Source organism: Sminthopsis crassicaudata, chromosome 6 (genome assembly GCF_048593235.1).
Source record: "Sminthopsis crassicaudata isolate SCR6 chromosome 6, ASM4859323v1, whole genome shotgun sequence".
Taxonomy (NCBI): domain Eukaryota; kingdom Metazoa; phylum Chordata; class Mammalia; order Dasyuromorphia; family Dasyuridae; genus Sminthopsis; species Sminthopsis crassicaudata.
The window spans coordinates 199,061,260-199,080,054 of record NC_133622.1 but is presented as its reverse complement, the minus strand read 5'-3'; the positions used below and the strand labels follow the sequence as shown (position 1 = coordinate 199,080,054).

General features: G+C 38.2%; 1 protein-coding gene across 1 annotated transcript in view; it reads left to right on the top strand.

The window, feature by feature from the left end:
* The first annotated feature begins 6,848 nt into the window (after window positions 1–6,848).
* LOC141546569 (L-lactate dehydrogenase A chain-like) overlaps window positions 6,849–18,795 on the top strand; it is a 69,159-nt gene continuing 57,212 nt past the window's right edge. Inside the window, 8 exon segments of the mRNA XM_074274503.1 lie at window positions 6,849–6,928; window positions 8,338–11,198; window positions 12,869–13,008; window positions 14,976–15,092; window position 16,200; window positions 16,455–16,550; window positions 16,553–16,627; window positions 18,540–18,713. Of these exon segments, the coding sequence (XP_074130604.1) occupies window positions 11,150–11,198; window positions 12,869–13,008; window positions 14,976–15,092; window position 16,200; window positions 16,455–16,550; window positions 16,553–16,627; window positions 18,540–18,713 (652 nt within the window). The 5' untranslated portion in view covers window positions 6,849–6,928; window positions 8,338–11,149.

Sequence of the window (18,795 nt, the reverse complement as noted above, 5' to 3'; positions counted from 1 at the left end):
GAATTTTAACTTTGTCTTCCAAAAATTAATATTTATGCAAAATATGAAACTGAATATCAGTATTAAAGTATTAAGGGGATAGTCATATTTTTTGCTGTTTCTGAAATTCCTACCATTAGTCTTGTGCTTTTTTAGAGAAATAGACAAAAGTAAGGTCTTTGAGAGGTTTTGCTGTGAAGGCTACAAATCTCTGGCTATGCCAAATCCCAGAAAATGTAGTTCGTAATTCATTTTAGTTCAATACACATTAAATTTCCAGTATGTGCAAGGTACTGTCATAAGACCAAAATAGTCATTGTGCTTCTTGAGGGGTGGAGGAAGGGAGAGAGATGATAAATTTATATAAAAGCAACTTCAAAAAGGAAACCGATGAGGCCTAGAATTGGGGTATCTAAATGAAATTAGGGTTTGTGGTCTAGTGGCAGGTTCGGGGTACAGGGAGTCAAATTACAGCTCCCCTGCAACTCCTTTGGATTCGGCACAAGAATACAAGGTTAAATGAGGTCTAGTAGCGGCACTAGAGTCCCCTGTAAAGGAATTTATAGACCGGAAAACTGTTTATTATGGGGTTTGGAAGCAGTCTAGTAAAGAGAAGAGGGCACCAGAAACAGGATTCCAGGGGGCAGAGATCCTTTGGCATGACAGGTGTAAGGCTGCCACGTTAGGAACCTCTGCAAAGAGAGGGCTCCAGCTTGGCACTCTTATAAGAGATTTAGCTAAAGGGGCGCGTGGGTGGTATCCCAAGTTGGCTCAGATCTGGGTGGGAGTTGTGAGAGCCTGGATCTCCCATTGGAATTCAAAAGGGATTTGTGAGTCAAAGGTCCTACCTTCTTGAATTGATTCTGTATCAGCCAGGAGGGCCTGGGAATCAGAAAGGAATAAATCCATCTGAAAGGATTAGTTTCTTAAAGGGAGCACAACCCACATCAAAACTACTTGTTTAAAGTGGGCAATGATACCTGAGCTGTACTTTTGAAGGAAGCTAGGGATTTTGTGAGAACTGGTCATTGGGAGATGGGATTAGTTCACAAGTATTGTGAGTTGCTATAACTAGTTATGAGATTGGCCTACTAAGGCAAGTTTCTCCAGGATGTGGGGGTGAGTGATGTTATAAGAGTAAAGGTACGAATGAAAATGCAAGTCTCAAGAATAGAATCCTGATCCAAATGAGTTGAGGTTATCTAAATCACAGGAATAGAATTGTGACCCAGATGACTTGATTTTGCTGAGAATACTTGTAGGATTAAGGGATTTAGACTCACATAATGTGTGAACAAAAAGCCATGCACTAATTCTCCCTCCACTTTAGTTTTGACTTTTTAGTCTTTTGAAGTTAAATAATTTATCAACATTATGACAGACCTTAATGTCATTTCCATCCTTATTGAAAGTAACTGATAACATTGCTGAAAACATCATGCTAAAAGCATGAAAGTAAGTACAAGATCCTGCTTCACTGCATTGGTGACTGGTGAGAGAGCCTTGTCGGTTCAAATAGAGCTAAATGAGTATTTGGTGTACAGCACTGCATTATTTGTGCCAGAAGACTGGTTTGATGAAAATAATGGGAAATTCAGAAGCTGCTAAAAAAAAAAAAAAAAAAAAAAGTATTTTAACTCCTCCTAAACACTGTAAATTGTCGTGTTTATAGAGACTATGAAATGCAAATGAAGCTGAATTCTTGGTAAGAAGGCAGATGAGATTCAATTTTATGCTGATGATAATAGCATTTTTACCATGCCCTTTGGTGCATCTCAACTACTCAAGTGCTGATGGAGCAATACTGATCAGTGATAAGGACTTGATCCTGAAAAGATGTGCTGAACACTTCCATAGTGTTAGAAACAGACCATCAAACAGTGCTGCCACTGACTGCATCCCTCTCTCCAGTTAAAGAGGAGGTTTTGAATTCCATTAAGCTCTCTGTGGCAAAGCAGCTGGTGCTGATTCCATTGCAGCACAGGTCTACAAATGGGTACTACTGATTATACAAAAGCTGAAGCAAATCTTCCAGGTTTTGTGGCTTCAGAAAGTTATCCCCCAGTAGATCAAGGAAGCCTTCACTGTGCCTCTGTGTAAAGGAAAAGGAAATAGATTGTCTTGTGATGACCACAAGGGACCCTTTCTCTCATAGTCACTGCTGGCTTGATAGAAAGGCCTTGGTTGATTGACCCTTCAAAGAGCCAATGGCTTCAGGAATGGCTGAGGAATGGTTAATAAGGTGTTTGGTGCCTGACAACTCCAGCACAATCTCAGTATTTATTTGCCTTTGATACTGCCAGTCATAAGGATCTGAGGAAGATCATGATGAAATTTGGTTGTCCAGAGAAGATAATTAGCAACATACGAATTTCATAATGGCTTGTCCAAATTCTGGTTAATAGATGATTGAGCCTCAGCCTTTTCCAGTCGCCAATGGGAATGCAAAAAGCCTATGTGCTTGTTTCCTTTTTTTTTTTTTTTTTTTTTTTGCTCCCATACATTTTAGCATGATGCTCAGCAATGTTGTTGCATGGCCTTCAACGAGGATGAAAATTACATCAAAGTCAGCTACCACACTATTTGAAAAAGGCTATAAGACTAAAGTGGAAAGTTAACACATTGCTTTTTTGTTCACAGATGACTGTGCATTCAATGCAGTCTGAGGCTGATGCAACAAAGTATGGATTCTCTGGTGCTTGTGCAAACTGGTCTAACAATACCAAGTAGAACACTATCAAAAAAGCAAAAGAATTAGGGTTACAGCCAAAAATACCATAAACCTAGCAAAATTAAGCACAATCCTGAATGAGTTCAATTGCCAAATTTTCAAGATCTTTTCCTATTTTGTATTTAAGCTGAAAATAACATTTGCTCCACCAGTCAGCACCACACTATCTATACATAAAACTGTATTACAGCAAATGGAATTTTGAATGCTGGTGAATAAATTCATCTTGCTAGTATACTTTCCAGGAAAACTTTTTTCCAGGGAATATGTATATATATATATATATATATATATATATATATATATATATATATATATATATATATATAAATTCATCTTGCTAGTATACTTTCCAGGAAAACTTTTTTCCAGGGAATATATATATATATATATAAAATGAGGTAACATATACACCATCAAAGCTAGCTCATCATGGGATGTTCTAAAACTAAGTGTAGGGGGGAAGAGGTATTGGGCTGCCTACCACACCAAAGGTCTATAGAGCTGTTGTATTGACTTATTATATGCCTATATAACCAGTGCCATGCTAGAAAATTGAACACTTCCATTTGAGTTGTCTTAGGAAAAGGTACCAAAACTGAGGTTCTTTCTCAAACTAAATGTATTCAAACTCCATTGCATAAAAGACAACTGCAATGGCCTGGACACGTTATGATGCCCAAAGTGTAAAATTCTGATCGTCTCTCAGTTGTAATCCTTCTCTGGGGTTGCAAAGTCCTGTCGTCTCTCAATTGTAATCCTTCTCTGGGAGGAGGTTTCTTTTCTCTGTAAATCTTTTTCTCTGTTCTCTTCTTTCCCTCCAAAAGTATGGGATTGCTGGACTTGCGAATCCACAGGACGTCTTCTCCTTGACCCAATCCAGAACTACTCCTCCAGGCTTCAGTCCCAACTCTGGCCCAGACATGGCATGTTTGTCTAAGAGACTTCACAAGGCAAGCCAGAAGAAGTGATACAAGAACACTCAAAGTCTGTCTGAAAAATATAGACTGTGGTCCACTGTCACAGGACTGCCTAATATGATGTGTGTGCATCAAAGATGATTGTGTTCTGAGAAAAACAATTTCAGTAGCTCAAAAATATGAGATTGGCAAATATGGAAATTTATCCCAAATTGCCTATTTGTGTCCTACCAATGGTAGGCTTGTATTTGACTGACTGACCACAGATGTCCCATCATGTCATTTTAGTCTTCAAGCATGAGACTAGGGCTACAAATTGACCACATGTTTCTAGAGAGTTTACAGATTTCTACCACCTCTTCCAAAAGAGGAAAAGTCTACAATTTACACTAAATAATACATGAGTCAATATAATGAGAATTCTATCTAAATCTTACTTGGTGCTTTACCAAACTGCCAAGAAATTACTGTAAAGAGAATTAAATCTGGAAGAACAAAAGGTTAAGAATTTAAAGAGAATTGATGAAAAAAATGCAAAAGATAGCCTTACTTGTACTAGACCTAAAACTGTGTTACAAATCGGTGGTCATCGAAACCATTTGGCACTGGCTAAGAAATAGTAGTGGATCTGTAGAATAAGGTTCACAAGACACAATAGTCAATGACTATAGTAATCTAGTGTTTGATAAACCCAAGGAATCTAGCTTCTGGGATAAGGACTCAACTATTTGACAAAAGTTGCTGAGGAAAATGGAAAGCATGGCAGAAACTATGCATTCACCACCACCTAACATACCAAGATAATGTAGAAATAGGTTCATGATTTAGTCAAAGGATACTATAAACAAATTAGAACAAGAGATACATCTTTCAGATCTGTGGAGAAGTGAGAAATTTATGGGCAAACAACTACACAATAGTATGAAATGCAAAATGGACAATTTTGATAGGTTTCTGTGTAAAAATGTAGCCAAGATAAAAAGGTAACTAGAAAATGGGAGAAAAATTTTTACATCCAAGGATTCATTTCTAAAATATATAATTGACTCATAATACAAGCCATTCCCCAACTGATATGATCAAAAGGATATGAACAATTTTCAGACAATGAAACACCATTTCTAGTCATATAAAAATAGTCTAAATCACGATTAGTGAAATGCAAATTAAGAGGACAACTAAAGTACCACTTATCAGATTAGGTAAGATGACAAATGTTGGAGAGGATGTGGGAAACAGGGACACTTAATATTTTGTTGGTGGAGTTGTGAACTGATAACTATTCTGGAGAGCATTTTGGAACTATGCCCAAAGGGCTATAAAACTGTGCATAACCTTTGATCCAGTGTGGGAACTGGGTATCTCAAAGAGATTATAAAAAAAGGAAAAGGACCCATATGTGCAAAAATGTAGTAGCCCTTTTTGTAGTGGCAAGGAACTGGAAACCCATCAGTTGGAAAATGGCTGGATAAGTTATGGTATATGAATGTAATGAGATATTGTTGTTCTATAAGAAAAGATCAGGATGATTTCAGAAGAGCCTGGAAAGACATAAATTTGAAGTTAAGTGAAGTAAAACCAAGAGAACAATGTATACAGTAGCAACAATATGTGATCAAATGTGATGGACTTGGCTCTTTTCTTGAATGAATCAAGGCAATTTCACTGGACTTGTGATAAAAAGCGCTATCTGCATCCAGAGAGAGAACTATGAAGCCTGAATATGGATAAAAGAATAGCATTTTCACCTTTTTGATTTTTTTCCCCTTCTGACTTTTTTTTTTTTTTGGCACGTCATGACAAATGTGGAATTGCAACCAAAGACTGTTGAGTGTTGACAGCATTTTTTTTAATAGCAATTAGCATGACAGAGCAAAATCTTGATCAACATAGTCTTCCTCTGGTTGGCTAGCTTTTTTTTTCCTTAAAGGTGCTTTTTTTCAAAACACATGCATGAATAATTTTTCAACATTAACCCTTGCAAAATCTTGTGTACCAATTTTCCCTCCTGTTCCCTCACACCCTTCTTTAGATGGCAAGTAATCCAATATTTGTTTAACATGACGGAAATATATGCTAAATCCATTATAAGCATACATATTTATACAATTATCTTGCTGCACAAGAAAAATCAGATGAAAACAGGGAAAAGATGAGAAAAAATAAAACGCAAGCAAACAAAGAGTGAAAATACTATGTTGTGATCCGTCCTCAGTTCCCATAGTCCTCTCTCTGGGTGTAGATGGCTTTCATCATCACAAGATTATCTATCTCATTGTTGAAAGGAGCCACGTCCATCAGAATTGATCATTGTATATTCTTGCTGTTGCTGTGTACAATGACCACCTGCTTCTGCTCATTTCACTCAGCATCAGTTCACATAAGTCTCTCCAAGCCTCTCTAAAATCATCCTGCTGATCATTTCTTACAAAACAACATTCCATACCATTCATATGACACAACTTATTCAGCCATTCTCCAATTGATGGGCATCCACTCAGTTTCCAGTTTCTTTTGGCTAGTGTTTCAATGAGAATGCCATCTCAGCTCCTTATTCCGTAAGCTGCCCTGGATTTATACTTGGCTTTTCCAATCAGGATTCAGTCTGGTATTTTTTCTAGATTGTGGTGGAAGAAATGTGCTAGGCAAACCAGGCACTCTCCAACATCTTGAATTTTCTTCTAGGAGATTTTTTTTGCTTTTTGTCAAGGCTGAAAGGGTCAACCAGTACTGAGAATAATGGAAATATGAAATGACTAGAATCTATGTCATTTATATTTCTGCCATAGTTCAATGTCCCATCTATATTCTAAATGTAGTCTAATCTTCCTGAAAAAGAGACTAAAAGGACTCCAGACTATCAGGGAAATAAAATATTCCTAAAGGAAAAAGTGAGACAAGTGGGAAAGAAAGGAATCTGAGGAGGCAGGGCTTTTGTCAGGAGGTTGGGGGAGTGAGGGTGGGAAGTTTTCCAGAGGAGAAACAGAAGGAAAAAGGCAGCTTATAAAAGATTTAAGACTCTTCCTGAATGGAGGGAGCTAGAACCTCTAGCTCTTGCTCATTTTCAGAGAATGGGGGTACAGTTAGCAAAAGATAACTGAAACATCCAGTAGGAGTCAGAAAAAGGATCAAAGAATATTCATAACTGATTAACTTTTTAGGCCTACTGAAACAACTATCAATTTGATTACAACTGTTTTGCCTTTTCTTCTTCCCAGGGTATATATGCAAGATGGTCGAGAACCCTGCACTAAGGGATCCCTTGGGATCTCTTCCTATCCTAGTGCTCTCTATGCAGGTATATAGTGCTATAAGTCCCTGGGCACTGGCACACATTCCTAGGATCCTGGCTAGACTCGTTTCAGATGTTTGCATATTGACTTGTCTGACTCTCTAAGTCACTCTGGGTTGAAAGTTACTATAAAATTTTCCTTAACTTTCTTGATCAAAATTTGGTTGTTTAGAAATTTGATGGGGAAGGTGGGATATAGTTCTTCCTCCTACTCCTGACTTTAAATTTTGACACTAGTTTTAGGGAGATGGAGTTTTTTGCAAATGATGGACAGCCCCGCAGAGGCAATGCTAGGATCTCACTGAACCATTTTCTGTTGTTGTGTTATATTTGCTTATTCCCTTTTGTCTCCCTGTAATTCAACATGAGTATTATGTCCATTGAATATAATGAAGTTATGTTCATCAACTTCCAAAAAGAACTCTGACCTTTACCTAGGATCAGATAGAGTAGAGGGTGTCTTTTTCCAACATAGCTAAGAAGGGTCAAATATGTTATTTTCAGATTCAGGCCTGACAGTCCAGTTTAATATTGTCACATTGCCCCTCTTCCTTCTCTTACAGTAAATCCCCCTGCCAACTCAATGCTTTGTTATAACTGTCAATATACCATGCATCCCTAAGTCCATAAGGATGGAAATACAGGGGTAGGGAAAAAAAATGTCTATAAAAGTAGCCATTTATATATTATTGCATGTTAAGAAAGTTTGTCATGGTCTCTGTATGATGCTAATGTGGAATATGGAGTATTCACTAATGACTCAGAGGAATCTAAGGACTTGTATTGATTTTAACATTCTGTTTGTCCCATCCTTCTCTTCGAATCATACTGTGTTCCTGTATGCCAGGACATGGGAATTTAAAAAGTTAAAATAGATTAGTGTTCACAATTTCTTTCATGGATCAATATGCAATAGCAAGATCTAACCTGTTTGCTGAGCTAAGCCTATTGGAGGTGAACCCATGACCCATCATAAAACATAAATATACAAACTAATTTCATTCAAATGTCAAAATATTTCACTTTAGGATATCTACTAAACTAATGTATGTATATACAAAGAGATGGCCCTTTTTCTCTGGCTCACCTCTTCAATTTGTACCTACTCTGAGCAGGTTGTGGCTTCTCGTAGATCTTAAAGGGAGTCTTGTGTGTAGCTATAACTAGTATGATAGTTTATGAGCCCCCAACTAATACGCTTCCTAATTGCATTTTAGCCATCTGACTCAGCTCTTAGCAAAGGCATTTACTCAAAAGGCAAAGCAAGAATAATAATTATACAACATTCTACCCATAAATCCAGGGTGCAAAAATATAAACATAATTGTTGTAAGGCACACATGTAGGAAACACAAGTGGTTAAGGCAGCTCAAATATTTGAAACCGAAGCCTTTAAAGTCCTTTCTCTCTTTCAGAGATTGTCCTCACAAAGTTCATTCTTGGGTGTGGCATCTATGGTGGATGAATGACTCTGCTACTTAAGTTGAACTATTCTGCATGGGCTGCTGAAATGCTGTATTTGCTCTACCAAAAGTTAAGTAATCACTTTTTAATTTTGATGAACCAAACTCTTAACTATACTACTATGGTTTATCATATTGTAAAATTTTGTCTATTGTCTAGAAATGCTGAAAATTAACTCTAAAATGATTTGTTAGAGAATGATTTTCTAATATCAAAATAAATTTTATTTACTCAATACAAAAAAAAAATAATAAAGGACTCAAAAATGAGCCTATGGAGAATTAATAGAGATCCTTCTCACTTCTGGTGGGGTCCCTAAATTATATCACTGTAATGACAGGACTGTCATGCATAGGGTTCCATTTATAGGGTACAATATGTTCCCATACAAGCCATCAGAATGATGGAGTTTCCCATCAAATGTTGGGGAGAAGAAATATTATCCCAAAAATTGTTGGGGTCTCAGGCCAGTGTCATGAGTTGTCAAAAGAATTTGTAGGCTTAGATCTTCTCCAAATCGAAAGGCAAAGGTTTTATTAAGCTGCTAAAAATATGCTAAGACCATATGGAGTTTTTAGCAAGGAAAGGGGTTGTATTACTTAATAAGGGGATGTCAAACAACAAATAATAGAAACAATAATTTCATCAAGAGAATAACAATAATGAGATAACATAGCAAAACCTATAGGGTGCAGCCAAAGCAGTTTTTAGGGGAAATTTTATATCTCTAAATAGTTATATGAATAAAACAGAAAAAGATCAATGAATTGAGTATACAACTAAAAATGCTGGGAAAAGAACAAATTAAAAACCCCCATTAAATATCAAAATAGAAATTCTGAAACTCAAAGGAGAGATTAACATCAATAAGACTAAGAGTTGGTTTTATGAAAAAAAAATAACAGATAAATCTCTGATTAATTTGATTGGAAAAAGGAAAGGAAAAAAACCAAATTATCAGCATCAAAAAAGAAAAGAGTGAACTTATCACCAATGAATAAATTAATGCAATAACTAAGAGCTATTTTTCCCAACTTATGCCAACAAATCTGACAATATAATTAAAATGGATGAATACCTATAAAAATATAGATTCCCCAGATTAACAGAAGAGGAAATACATTATTTAAATAATCCCATTTTAGAAAAAGAAATTGAACAAGCCATTAATGAACTCTGTAAGAAAAACTCTGCAGGGCCGAATGGATGCACAAGTGAATTCTACCAAACATTTAAAGAACAATTAATTTCAAATTTATTCCAATTTGTAAACTGTTTGGAAAAATAGGGGAAGGAATCCCGCCAAATTCCTTTTATGACACAAATATGATATTGATACCTAAACCAGGAAAAGCCAAAACAGAGAAAGAAAATTACAGACCAATTTCCCTAATGATTATCGATGCAAAAAATTATAATATTACCAAAAAGATTACAACAATAAATTACAAAGATCATACACTAAGTAAAACCTGGTGGGATTTACCCCAGAAATGCAATATTAGTTCTGTATTAGGAAAACTATCAGCATAATTGATCATATAAGTATAAAACTAGTAGAAATCATGATCACGTCAATAGATGCAGAAAAAGTTTTTGGCAATATGCAGCACTCACTTCTGTTAAAAAATACTAGAAAGCATAGAATAAATGGAGCTTATGTTAAAATGATAAATAGTATTGATCTAGAAACTGGAAACTAGAACTTATAGTTCAAAGGAGGCATACTTTTTTTTAGCCATTGAAAATAAGGCAGGAGTGGTTATGTGGCACAAGGAATAGGGCACTGTCCTTACTCAGCCTCAGAAACTTGATACTTAATAGCTGTATGACCCTGGGCAAAACAAAATAAAAAACTACAGAAAATAAGGGATTATGGCAGGAAGAATTAGTGTGTGTGAGTGAATGCAAAAGCCCAGGGCTTCAGTGATTTCCCTTGTGAGGGATAGAAAATCCTATCCAAAATTGACTACTCAGAGATCACTCATAGAAAGCAGAATTATTTATTAGAATCTCGAGAAGCGGACCCCATCCTGGGCTGTGAGCCAGATTCACAGCAGGAGAGACCCGCTCTCTTGAAGATGCTCACGACTTTTATACATTTCAAAGAACCTCCAAAATCCCACCCTGCATAGGTTGTGATTGGTCATACAAATCTGCACCCCTCCCTATTTGGTCAGTGGAATGCAACCCACAAGGTGATTTACAGCCTCCTCTTCTTTGGGCAATGGAATGCAGCCTAGGCCTTCACGTGACTGGGGCCTATAGGCCTGAATTTAAGTTAGCTAGCAGTCTGATCAACTTGTGCTTAATCTGTGAGTTCTTCACCCTGTCTTACTCCACACACCCTTCAGCATTTATTTTTTGTTAAGAACTTTTGTTTACGTTAATAGTTTCTATTTTCCCTAATTAAATGCATAAACAATTTTTGACATTCATCTTTTGAAATTTTGAGATCTTCCACATTCTTTCCCTCCTTTGTGTCCCCATTCCTTGAGAAGGCAGGCCATTTGATATAGGTTAAAACATTTTCATATTAGTAAAGCCCTGAAAGAAACATACAAAAACAAACTACAAAAATAAAAATTTAAAAGTAAGCTTTGATTTACATTCAATTTCTGTTATCCACTTCCAGAGAACTGCAGAAGAAAACATACTTTTTAAAACTTTATTTTTCTTGTTTTGTTTTGTTTTAATTTCACTTCAGTATTAACCTTGCTTAGGACTGTCTCTTGTATCTAGATGCATCTGTAACTTGTGGGCATGCAAATACTGCCCTGTTTTTGGTCTCTGAGGAGAAAAAAGTCACAAGGTAATGTTCCTCACGTTCTTTCTTTCCCACGTGCGGTACCTGGGGGGGGTAGCAGTTTGTGGAGTAGGAAGGGGGGGAGCTCTTCAACATTTTCCCCTCATAAACCCTAATTTATAGAACAAAACGAAAACATGATTTAAAAAAAAACCCTGAAAACACCGATTTCGGCTGACAAATCAACCAACATTCTGTTGAGCATTATTGGACCTAATTACATGGAATTATGTAGACCAGGGAGAATGCAGATTCAGAGCGGGAGCGGTCTGGCAGCGCCCCCTGGAGGCCCCACCGGGCTTGGCGGTTTGTGGCTACAATTCATTTCTAGAGGTAGGGGCTGGAGTACGTGGAGGCTGCCCCCTCCTCTCGGTCATTTTCGTTTTTACGTAAAGTAGAAGTACGGTGGCTCCGGCCCGGTTCCGGTGGCGGTCCGCTGGACTAGCGCAGAGCAGTACCGGAGCCCGGCTGGGGGAGGGGTGTTAGAGTACTGGGGCGGGACAGGTGGGAATTTGTGGGACGTACTACTGTCAGTGCAGGTTTGATCGGCACTTTATGTCGCTACATACCTGGGTCACGTAAAGCATCCCTGGCGAGCAGGAGTGGCGAGAAGTTTGGGCAGCCCTGCCCTAAAGCGGATGAAATCAAAGTCTAAAAGTTACACATTCTTAGCACTTAACAAAAGCTTCCTGAATCCGAGAATTGCGGAGCTGTATAATTTTGTTCTGTAGTTACACGTGATAGGTAATGGTATAAGTAGGTAGAAATAAATGGCTAAACATTTAATATACAAAAATATAACAAAGGTATAATTACAAGAATGGGCTCCAGGAGTCTCCCCCCTTCCGGTATAAAGTAGGGACTAATGGGAGGCCGTTGTCACGTGGGCAACTTTTAGGCTCAAAACTTGCCCTCCACTACCACGGCAAGCCTGGACGAAGCTCCCACGCAGTCCGTGCCCTGACTCCGCCCCCCACCCAAGACACGTGAGCAAAAGGGAGTAGCACAGGCGCAGCAGCTAAGGGTGGGGCCAACGGAAACCTCTGTCCCCCTTTGCCTTTCGGAGAAGGCCGCCATGCGGGGGTCGCGGAGGGCCCTGAGTGCGAGCAGAAGGCTGGGCCGCCGGGCTGTCGCCCTCGCTCGCCCGTGCGCTGCTCTGAGCTCCCGCAGACCGGAGTGCTCCCCCTTGACAGGCGCCTAGGCCCCGTGAGTTGGGAGGAGGGGGAGGCCCCAGCCTTGCACGTGGGCAGTGTGTGGGACGTGTGCCTCCCAGGCCTGCCTGCCTGCCCCACGTTGGCCTCCGTTAGAGGGAAGCCTCTGGCCCTGGAGTCCGAGGTGGGCTCTGCGCCCCGGGGAAGCCAATAATACTTGTATTACAGTGCAAAAATGAGGTGACTGCTCTAAAGAACTGTGTCCCGCGTGAATGCGGGCTTTGCTTCTGCTTGTTCTTACTGGTCCTCAGCGCTCTTCTCCTCTGCCTCCACCACGTGGGTGGCCTTTCAGGGATGGCTCTCAGGGTCACAGATTTGGAATGAGGCTCTGGGTAGTCATGCCGATGGACCCCGTAGTGGGTCCGGCGTCTAGCAGCCCAGCTGTGACATTTGTGGTCTGAATCACCGCCGGGGAGTCCGGCCTGAAGTTACCGCACCAAAGTGACGTGACTTTTCCCCTCTTAGGCCAGGTTTCCAAGATGGCGTCTGTCAAAGATCAGCTGATAGAGAAGCTCCTTGAGGACGAGTCTCCTCCCCGTGACAAGCTCTCCATTATAGGGGCCGGCCCAGTTGGCATGGCGGGTGCCATCAGTATTCTAATAAGGGTGAGTGAGATCCGAGAATAAGGAAGCCAGCTTTGTAACGCTCTGGCACAGTAAGTGTGCTTAGCCTGTGAATGGGGATTCCTACACATGCACCTAGGTTAACCCACAACAGCTGGGAAGCCCTTGACCGCTTTGATCTCCGTTTTTGCTCTTCCTATCCCTACCACACGCCCTCATGCATCATTCAGTTGCTGTGTGAATGAGGGTTGTAATTGTTTCTTTTCTCCAACTTTTTTTTTTGTCCACAATCTTACTAATCAATAGTAAACATATAGTTAATATTTCCATTGTTAAATTAAGGCAGTATATAAAAAGGGAAAATGAATATGAATTACAGTTTTGCCATTTGCTGTCTGTGTGACCTTGGGCGAGTCACTAAGCATTCTGGGCCTGGGTTTTCTTCCTGTCAAGTTAGGGGGTCGGACTGAGTGGTCACTTTTAGTTCCAGTCTTCTGTGATTCTCTTTATGCAAGAGTCAAAACGCATTCCAATGTTTAGCTGTGATGTATAATTTTCCTCAAGATTGTGAGAATGATCCCTTATTGGTATTTTATGCATTTAAAAACATTGTTCTGAGAAGAGATTCATAAGCTTTTACCAAAATGTCAAAGGAGGTCCACGGCAAAAAAAAAATTAATTTTCATTTAGATGCTGAATTACTTGCTTATGATCATAGTATGCAACAGAGGAAGAACTTGAAGCCCAGGTCTTGACTTCAAGAAATCCACTATCCCATAATGTTCGGTTTCCATTTATCTCATTTAAATACTATGACAAGAAACTTAACTAACTTTAGAGACCATTTATTTTTTATTGAACAGATTTTATCATTTGTTCTCCATATAATATCAACTCTGTAATCCAAGCATTAATCTAAACTAATCTAAACCAAGATATTGTATGCTAATAGGCACTCAATTCCTCTTGTAGGATCTCTTAGGTGTAGGTGAAACATAATTGGAACTTGGGATTTAAAGTTATGTTAAAAATTTTGACTTGAGCCATTTAGCAGCTTTGTTACTTCATTCAATCACTTAACCTCCAAGGACCAGAAAATAGAGTTGGTAATGCTTGTTATATATATCATGCAGAGGACAACGAGAAGGCAAATGTTGAGTGTGAATAGTTTGTACGAGAAGGCAAATGTTGAGTGTGAATAGTTTGTAACACATAAGAAAAAATTTTTAAGGAATAAAATGAAATGAGGGAAATGATTGATTTGAAAAGAGGAAATGAGTTGGTCTCATGATTTGGACAAGGGGTAACATCACACAGCCAGAGTATGCCATGGTACTGTTTTGATGTTAAGAGAAAGCAAGAAGGAGAAATAAATGGTTAAGTGGACATTCTAGGGATTTGGACAGGCATCTACAGCCTTGCAAGAAATGTCCAAATTGTTAGGGCCACTGGCCAGTTTGCTTGAATATTTGTAGCTTTGTTATGAGAAATGTAAGGTGCTTTGTAAATTCTAAAAATTTGCATTGTTTTAAATTTCTCAGTGTGACAAGTCTAGGGAGTAATAGTGATAGTGAAATAGATTTTGACACGGTGTAAGAACTTCCAAACAATTATTTAAAAGTGAATTTGCCTGCTTTGTAAGGAAGCCAATTTTTTGTTAAGCAGAAGTCTTCAAAAAGAGACTGGATTATCTTTTGGTAATGTTGGGAGGAGATGGCTGTTTGTGTCCATGGGTTGGATTAGATGACTTCTGAGGTCCTCATTGACTCTTGTTTTAGTGAAATTTTAATTTCTGCTACTTCTTGCTAATTGTCTGGCTTTCTGGAACAAATCTACGCACATCTCTGTCTGATAGCCTTTTCAATATTTGAAGGTATTTGTCTTTTCTTAGTCTTATTATTTTTCTCCTGTTGGCTGAACCTACATGATCAATTCAGAAATTTCCCTTTTATCCTTAAAAATATCAAATATTTATTTTTTCTCTTTTTAATGAAACATTGTGTTTACAGGAGTTAACTGATGAACTTGCCCTTGTAGATGCTGATGAAAACATAGTAAAGGGACAGATGATGTATCTTCAACATGGCAGCCAATTCATTAACATGCCAAAGATTGTCTCTGGCAAGGTTAAAGCCATAGATTACTGTTATTAAAAGTTATTAACTTTTATATAAAATGTTATTAACAGTCATATATTACTATTATTAAAAAATTAAGATATGAACAAGGAATGAGAACAATGAATGAATAGTCCTCTATTTTATCTAGATATCAACTACTTGGTAGTATAAATCATTATAAAGCATTAAGCTTTAGTTTATCGTTTTTATAAATTCTTTTCTACTAGGACATTACAAACATCTTTTAATTGGAAAATTCTGTAAAAAGATAGATGAATGAACACAAACTTTTTTTTTGAGACTGGGAAAGTACCATGTATGTTACTTGTAAGACCCAAGTATGACTTATTATTGTCATTATTGTTATTGTGGGGTCATGGGAAAAGCACAGAGTTTGTAATCAAAAAGCTTCTTTTGAATCTTGACTGTATTGCTTAATACTTTTTGTGACAAATCATTTAACCTCTTTAGGCATTAGTTTCTGCCTGTGCAAAATGAAAGGGCTATATTGAATAATAGTTAAAAGATTTCCCAGTGTTGTCTCATGATAAAGTAATACATCTTATTTTAAATGTAGGACAGAATTAAAGCACAAATTCCTACATCTTAAGATTTCTTGTCCACACTTACCTATGCCCAATAGCCATGCAACTAAAATAATTAAACTTAGCCAATGTGAGAAAATCTCATATTCTAGCTCTCCTTGTGAAGTAGAAAAGCAGGTAGAGATTAAGGCTGCAGAACACTGGGAAATGAGTGTAAACTGTGAGCATTGTTTTGTTTTGTTTTGTTTTGTTTTGTTTTTCTTACCAGATTATTTTTACCTTCCGAATACAATCCTTCCTTTGCAACAACAACAACAAAATTCGGTTCTGCACATATATATTGTACCTAGGATATACTATAACATATTTAATATGTATGGGAATGCCTGCCATCTAGGGGAGGGGGTGGAGGGAAGAGGGGAAAAATTCAGAACAGAAGGGAGTACAAGGGATAATGTTAAAAAAAAAAAAATTACCTATGCAGATGTACTGTCAAAGAAAATGCAATAATTATAAAAATTAATAAAAAGAAAAAAAAGGCTGCAGGCTGCATTTGTAAGGAGGGGAGGGTATGTGTATTTTGAGAGTAGGGTTCTACTCTTAACTGCTCTTGTTTGCTATTCTCACTTCTCTTACAAGAAGAATCTGTAGGGAAGTTCAAAAAAATTCTTAGTTAATTGGTCTTATGTGACTGGGTGGGGGAAGGGGAAGAAGGGTAAAGAGATTGAGGATGAGTAACCCAGGTAAGGAGTAAACATTTTAGGATAAAACATTTGAAATGATTTTCAATTTTATTCAATTTTCTATTCAACATTTTCTCTAGACTACAAAGTGACTGCAAACTCGAAGTTGATTATCATCATGGCTAGTATATGCCAGGAAAAGGCGCAAAGACAGCTTGACTTGGTTTATGGAAATGTGGAATTTTTAAGTCAGTAATTCCAAGTATTGTCCAGTACAGCCCTAGCTGCATAATACTTATTGTTAGCATCCCAGGTCAGACTTGGTTTGGATTGTTTATGGAAGCCCTTTCTCAATAGTACCCTTCCTAAAAAAGATAATTTGAACTCTTGTCTGCAGGTATATAATTCATAAATCAGGCATATTCAAGTTAACTGCTTTCTAAATTGTGATGTGTGAGTGGAAATGGAAATGGATAGGAACTGCCCTGTGATGTCAGTACTCTGGAAGGAGTGCCAATATAAGCTGAAACCACCTCTGCAATCTAGCTGTAGTTTTTTAAAACCATTGTGACCTTAAGTTTCTTGCCCAAGGTCACAGGTAGCATGTGTCAAATGTGGGACTTAAACCCATGTTTTCCTGGCTTCAAGTTTGACTTTTTATCCATTTCTGTATTTTTTCTCTCAAAAGAAAAATCCTGCTGGAACTTAAATAAATGAATGCATGAAGAAGCATTTTTAAGCACTTGGTATAAGCAAAGCCCGGTGCTAAGTGCTGGGGACACAAATAGAAGAGTGGAGACAGGGCCTTTTAATGGAGGAGAAACACATAGAAGAGCTTCTAGTTAGATGGAAATGCCTATGGGTGCAATGGTGAAACATCTTTAGTGTCATTTCCACATTAAGTAGTACCATGGACTTTGGTGCTGGTAACTTTTTTCAGGGACTTCAGTAGCTCTGAGGAAGTGAAGCACTTAGCTAAAAAATTGATGGGTCTCATCTCCCAGCAATTGCTTCTCAGTTTGGTAGCAGTGGAGACTGGCTCAGAAGCAGCAGTTCAGGACCACTGACATTCCCAAGGCTCTTAGGCTTACCTGGCTTTGGGTGGCAGTTATTTAGTGGTTGGCCCTGTGATGACTTGGGCCAGTGAGCCAGTGGGCCCCACTAGATAGGCACTTGAACCAGCTAAACCAAGAGACCCAAGGAAATAAAAGTGTGCTATCATTTGTTGTGTTCAAATGTTAGTGAAGTGACTGAAAGTAAGACTTTTTTGATAGAAACAGTATGGGGCGATCACAGAGTGATCAGGCTGATAAGCAGTAACTGCAAATGACTTTTCATGACAATTCAGTTTGATATACATCAAGTGCTTGCCGTCTAAGGCACTGTGCCGGGCAGTTGGAAGGCCAAGACTCAAGGAACTTCTGATTGAATGATGGTGCTGAAGGCTGCATGTTGTATGTACAGGGGAGAGCCTTGTATTTGGAGACAGAGGATCTGGTCTCCACTACCTGTATTACTTCTGATCAACGACTTACATTTTCTGGACCTTACTTTTCTCATCCTTAAAAGTGAAGGAATTAGAGTAAAAAACTTTTCTGAAGTATCTGTTGGATACTTCAGTCTATTAATCCAACTCAAATAGAGGAAGAAATTGATTACACAAGCTGAGGAGAGAGTTTAGCCTTCTGATCAGCCCATGGTCAGGAGGTAAAATAAAAATATTAGACTGGGGCAAGGTATTTATCATGTAGTATTTCCCTCTCTTCTTTTTGGAGATGTTATAAGAAATTAACATCTCCAAAAATAAGAGGGAAATGAGAAACATTCATAGTTGGATATATAAACCCATTCGTGTCTCTTTCACATAATTGATTTATTAATCTTAATTTGGATGAGCAAAAAAAGTGTCAAATAGAGTTATCACTTTTATCAGGAAGCCTCTCTTGGTAGTAGTGTGTTAGGTTGTCTGGACAGTGACAAGGTGAGTTCTCACCTGGTAATCCTAACAGTAGTGCATTCCTAAGGAGGGTTACTTTATGTCTGCTTTGTTCCATCTTGTAAGGTACTTATATACGTATGTACTATCTCTCTTGTTAGCTTGTTTGACTTTTGTCTTTGTATTCCCAGTATGTAGTCTATTGCCTGGCATATAGATATAGTAAGCACTCAAATTCTTATTTCTTAATTATTGATGTCTTTTTCAAACTTGAATTTTTTCTTTCCAGTGGATGTTTTAACTTATGTCGCCTGGAAATTAAGTGGTTTTAGCATATACTGCATCATTAGGAGTGGCTATAACCTGGACACTGCCCGTTTTCGTCTCTTAATTGGGGAGAAGATGGGTATCCACTCTAGTAGTTACCATGGATGGGTCCTTGGAGAGCATGGAGACAGTTCTGGTAAGTATTATTCCTACAGAGTTACTGAAATTTATTTTGTGGAAGTAATTGATCTGTATCAGATGATGTAAATAAGACTTAT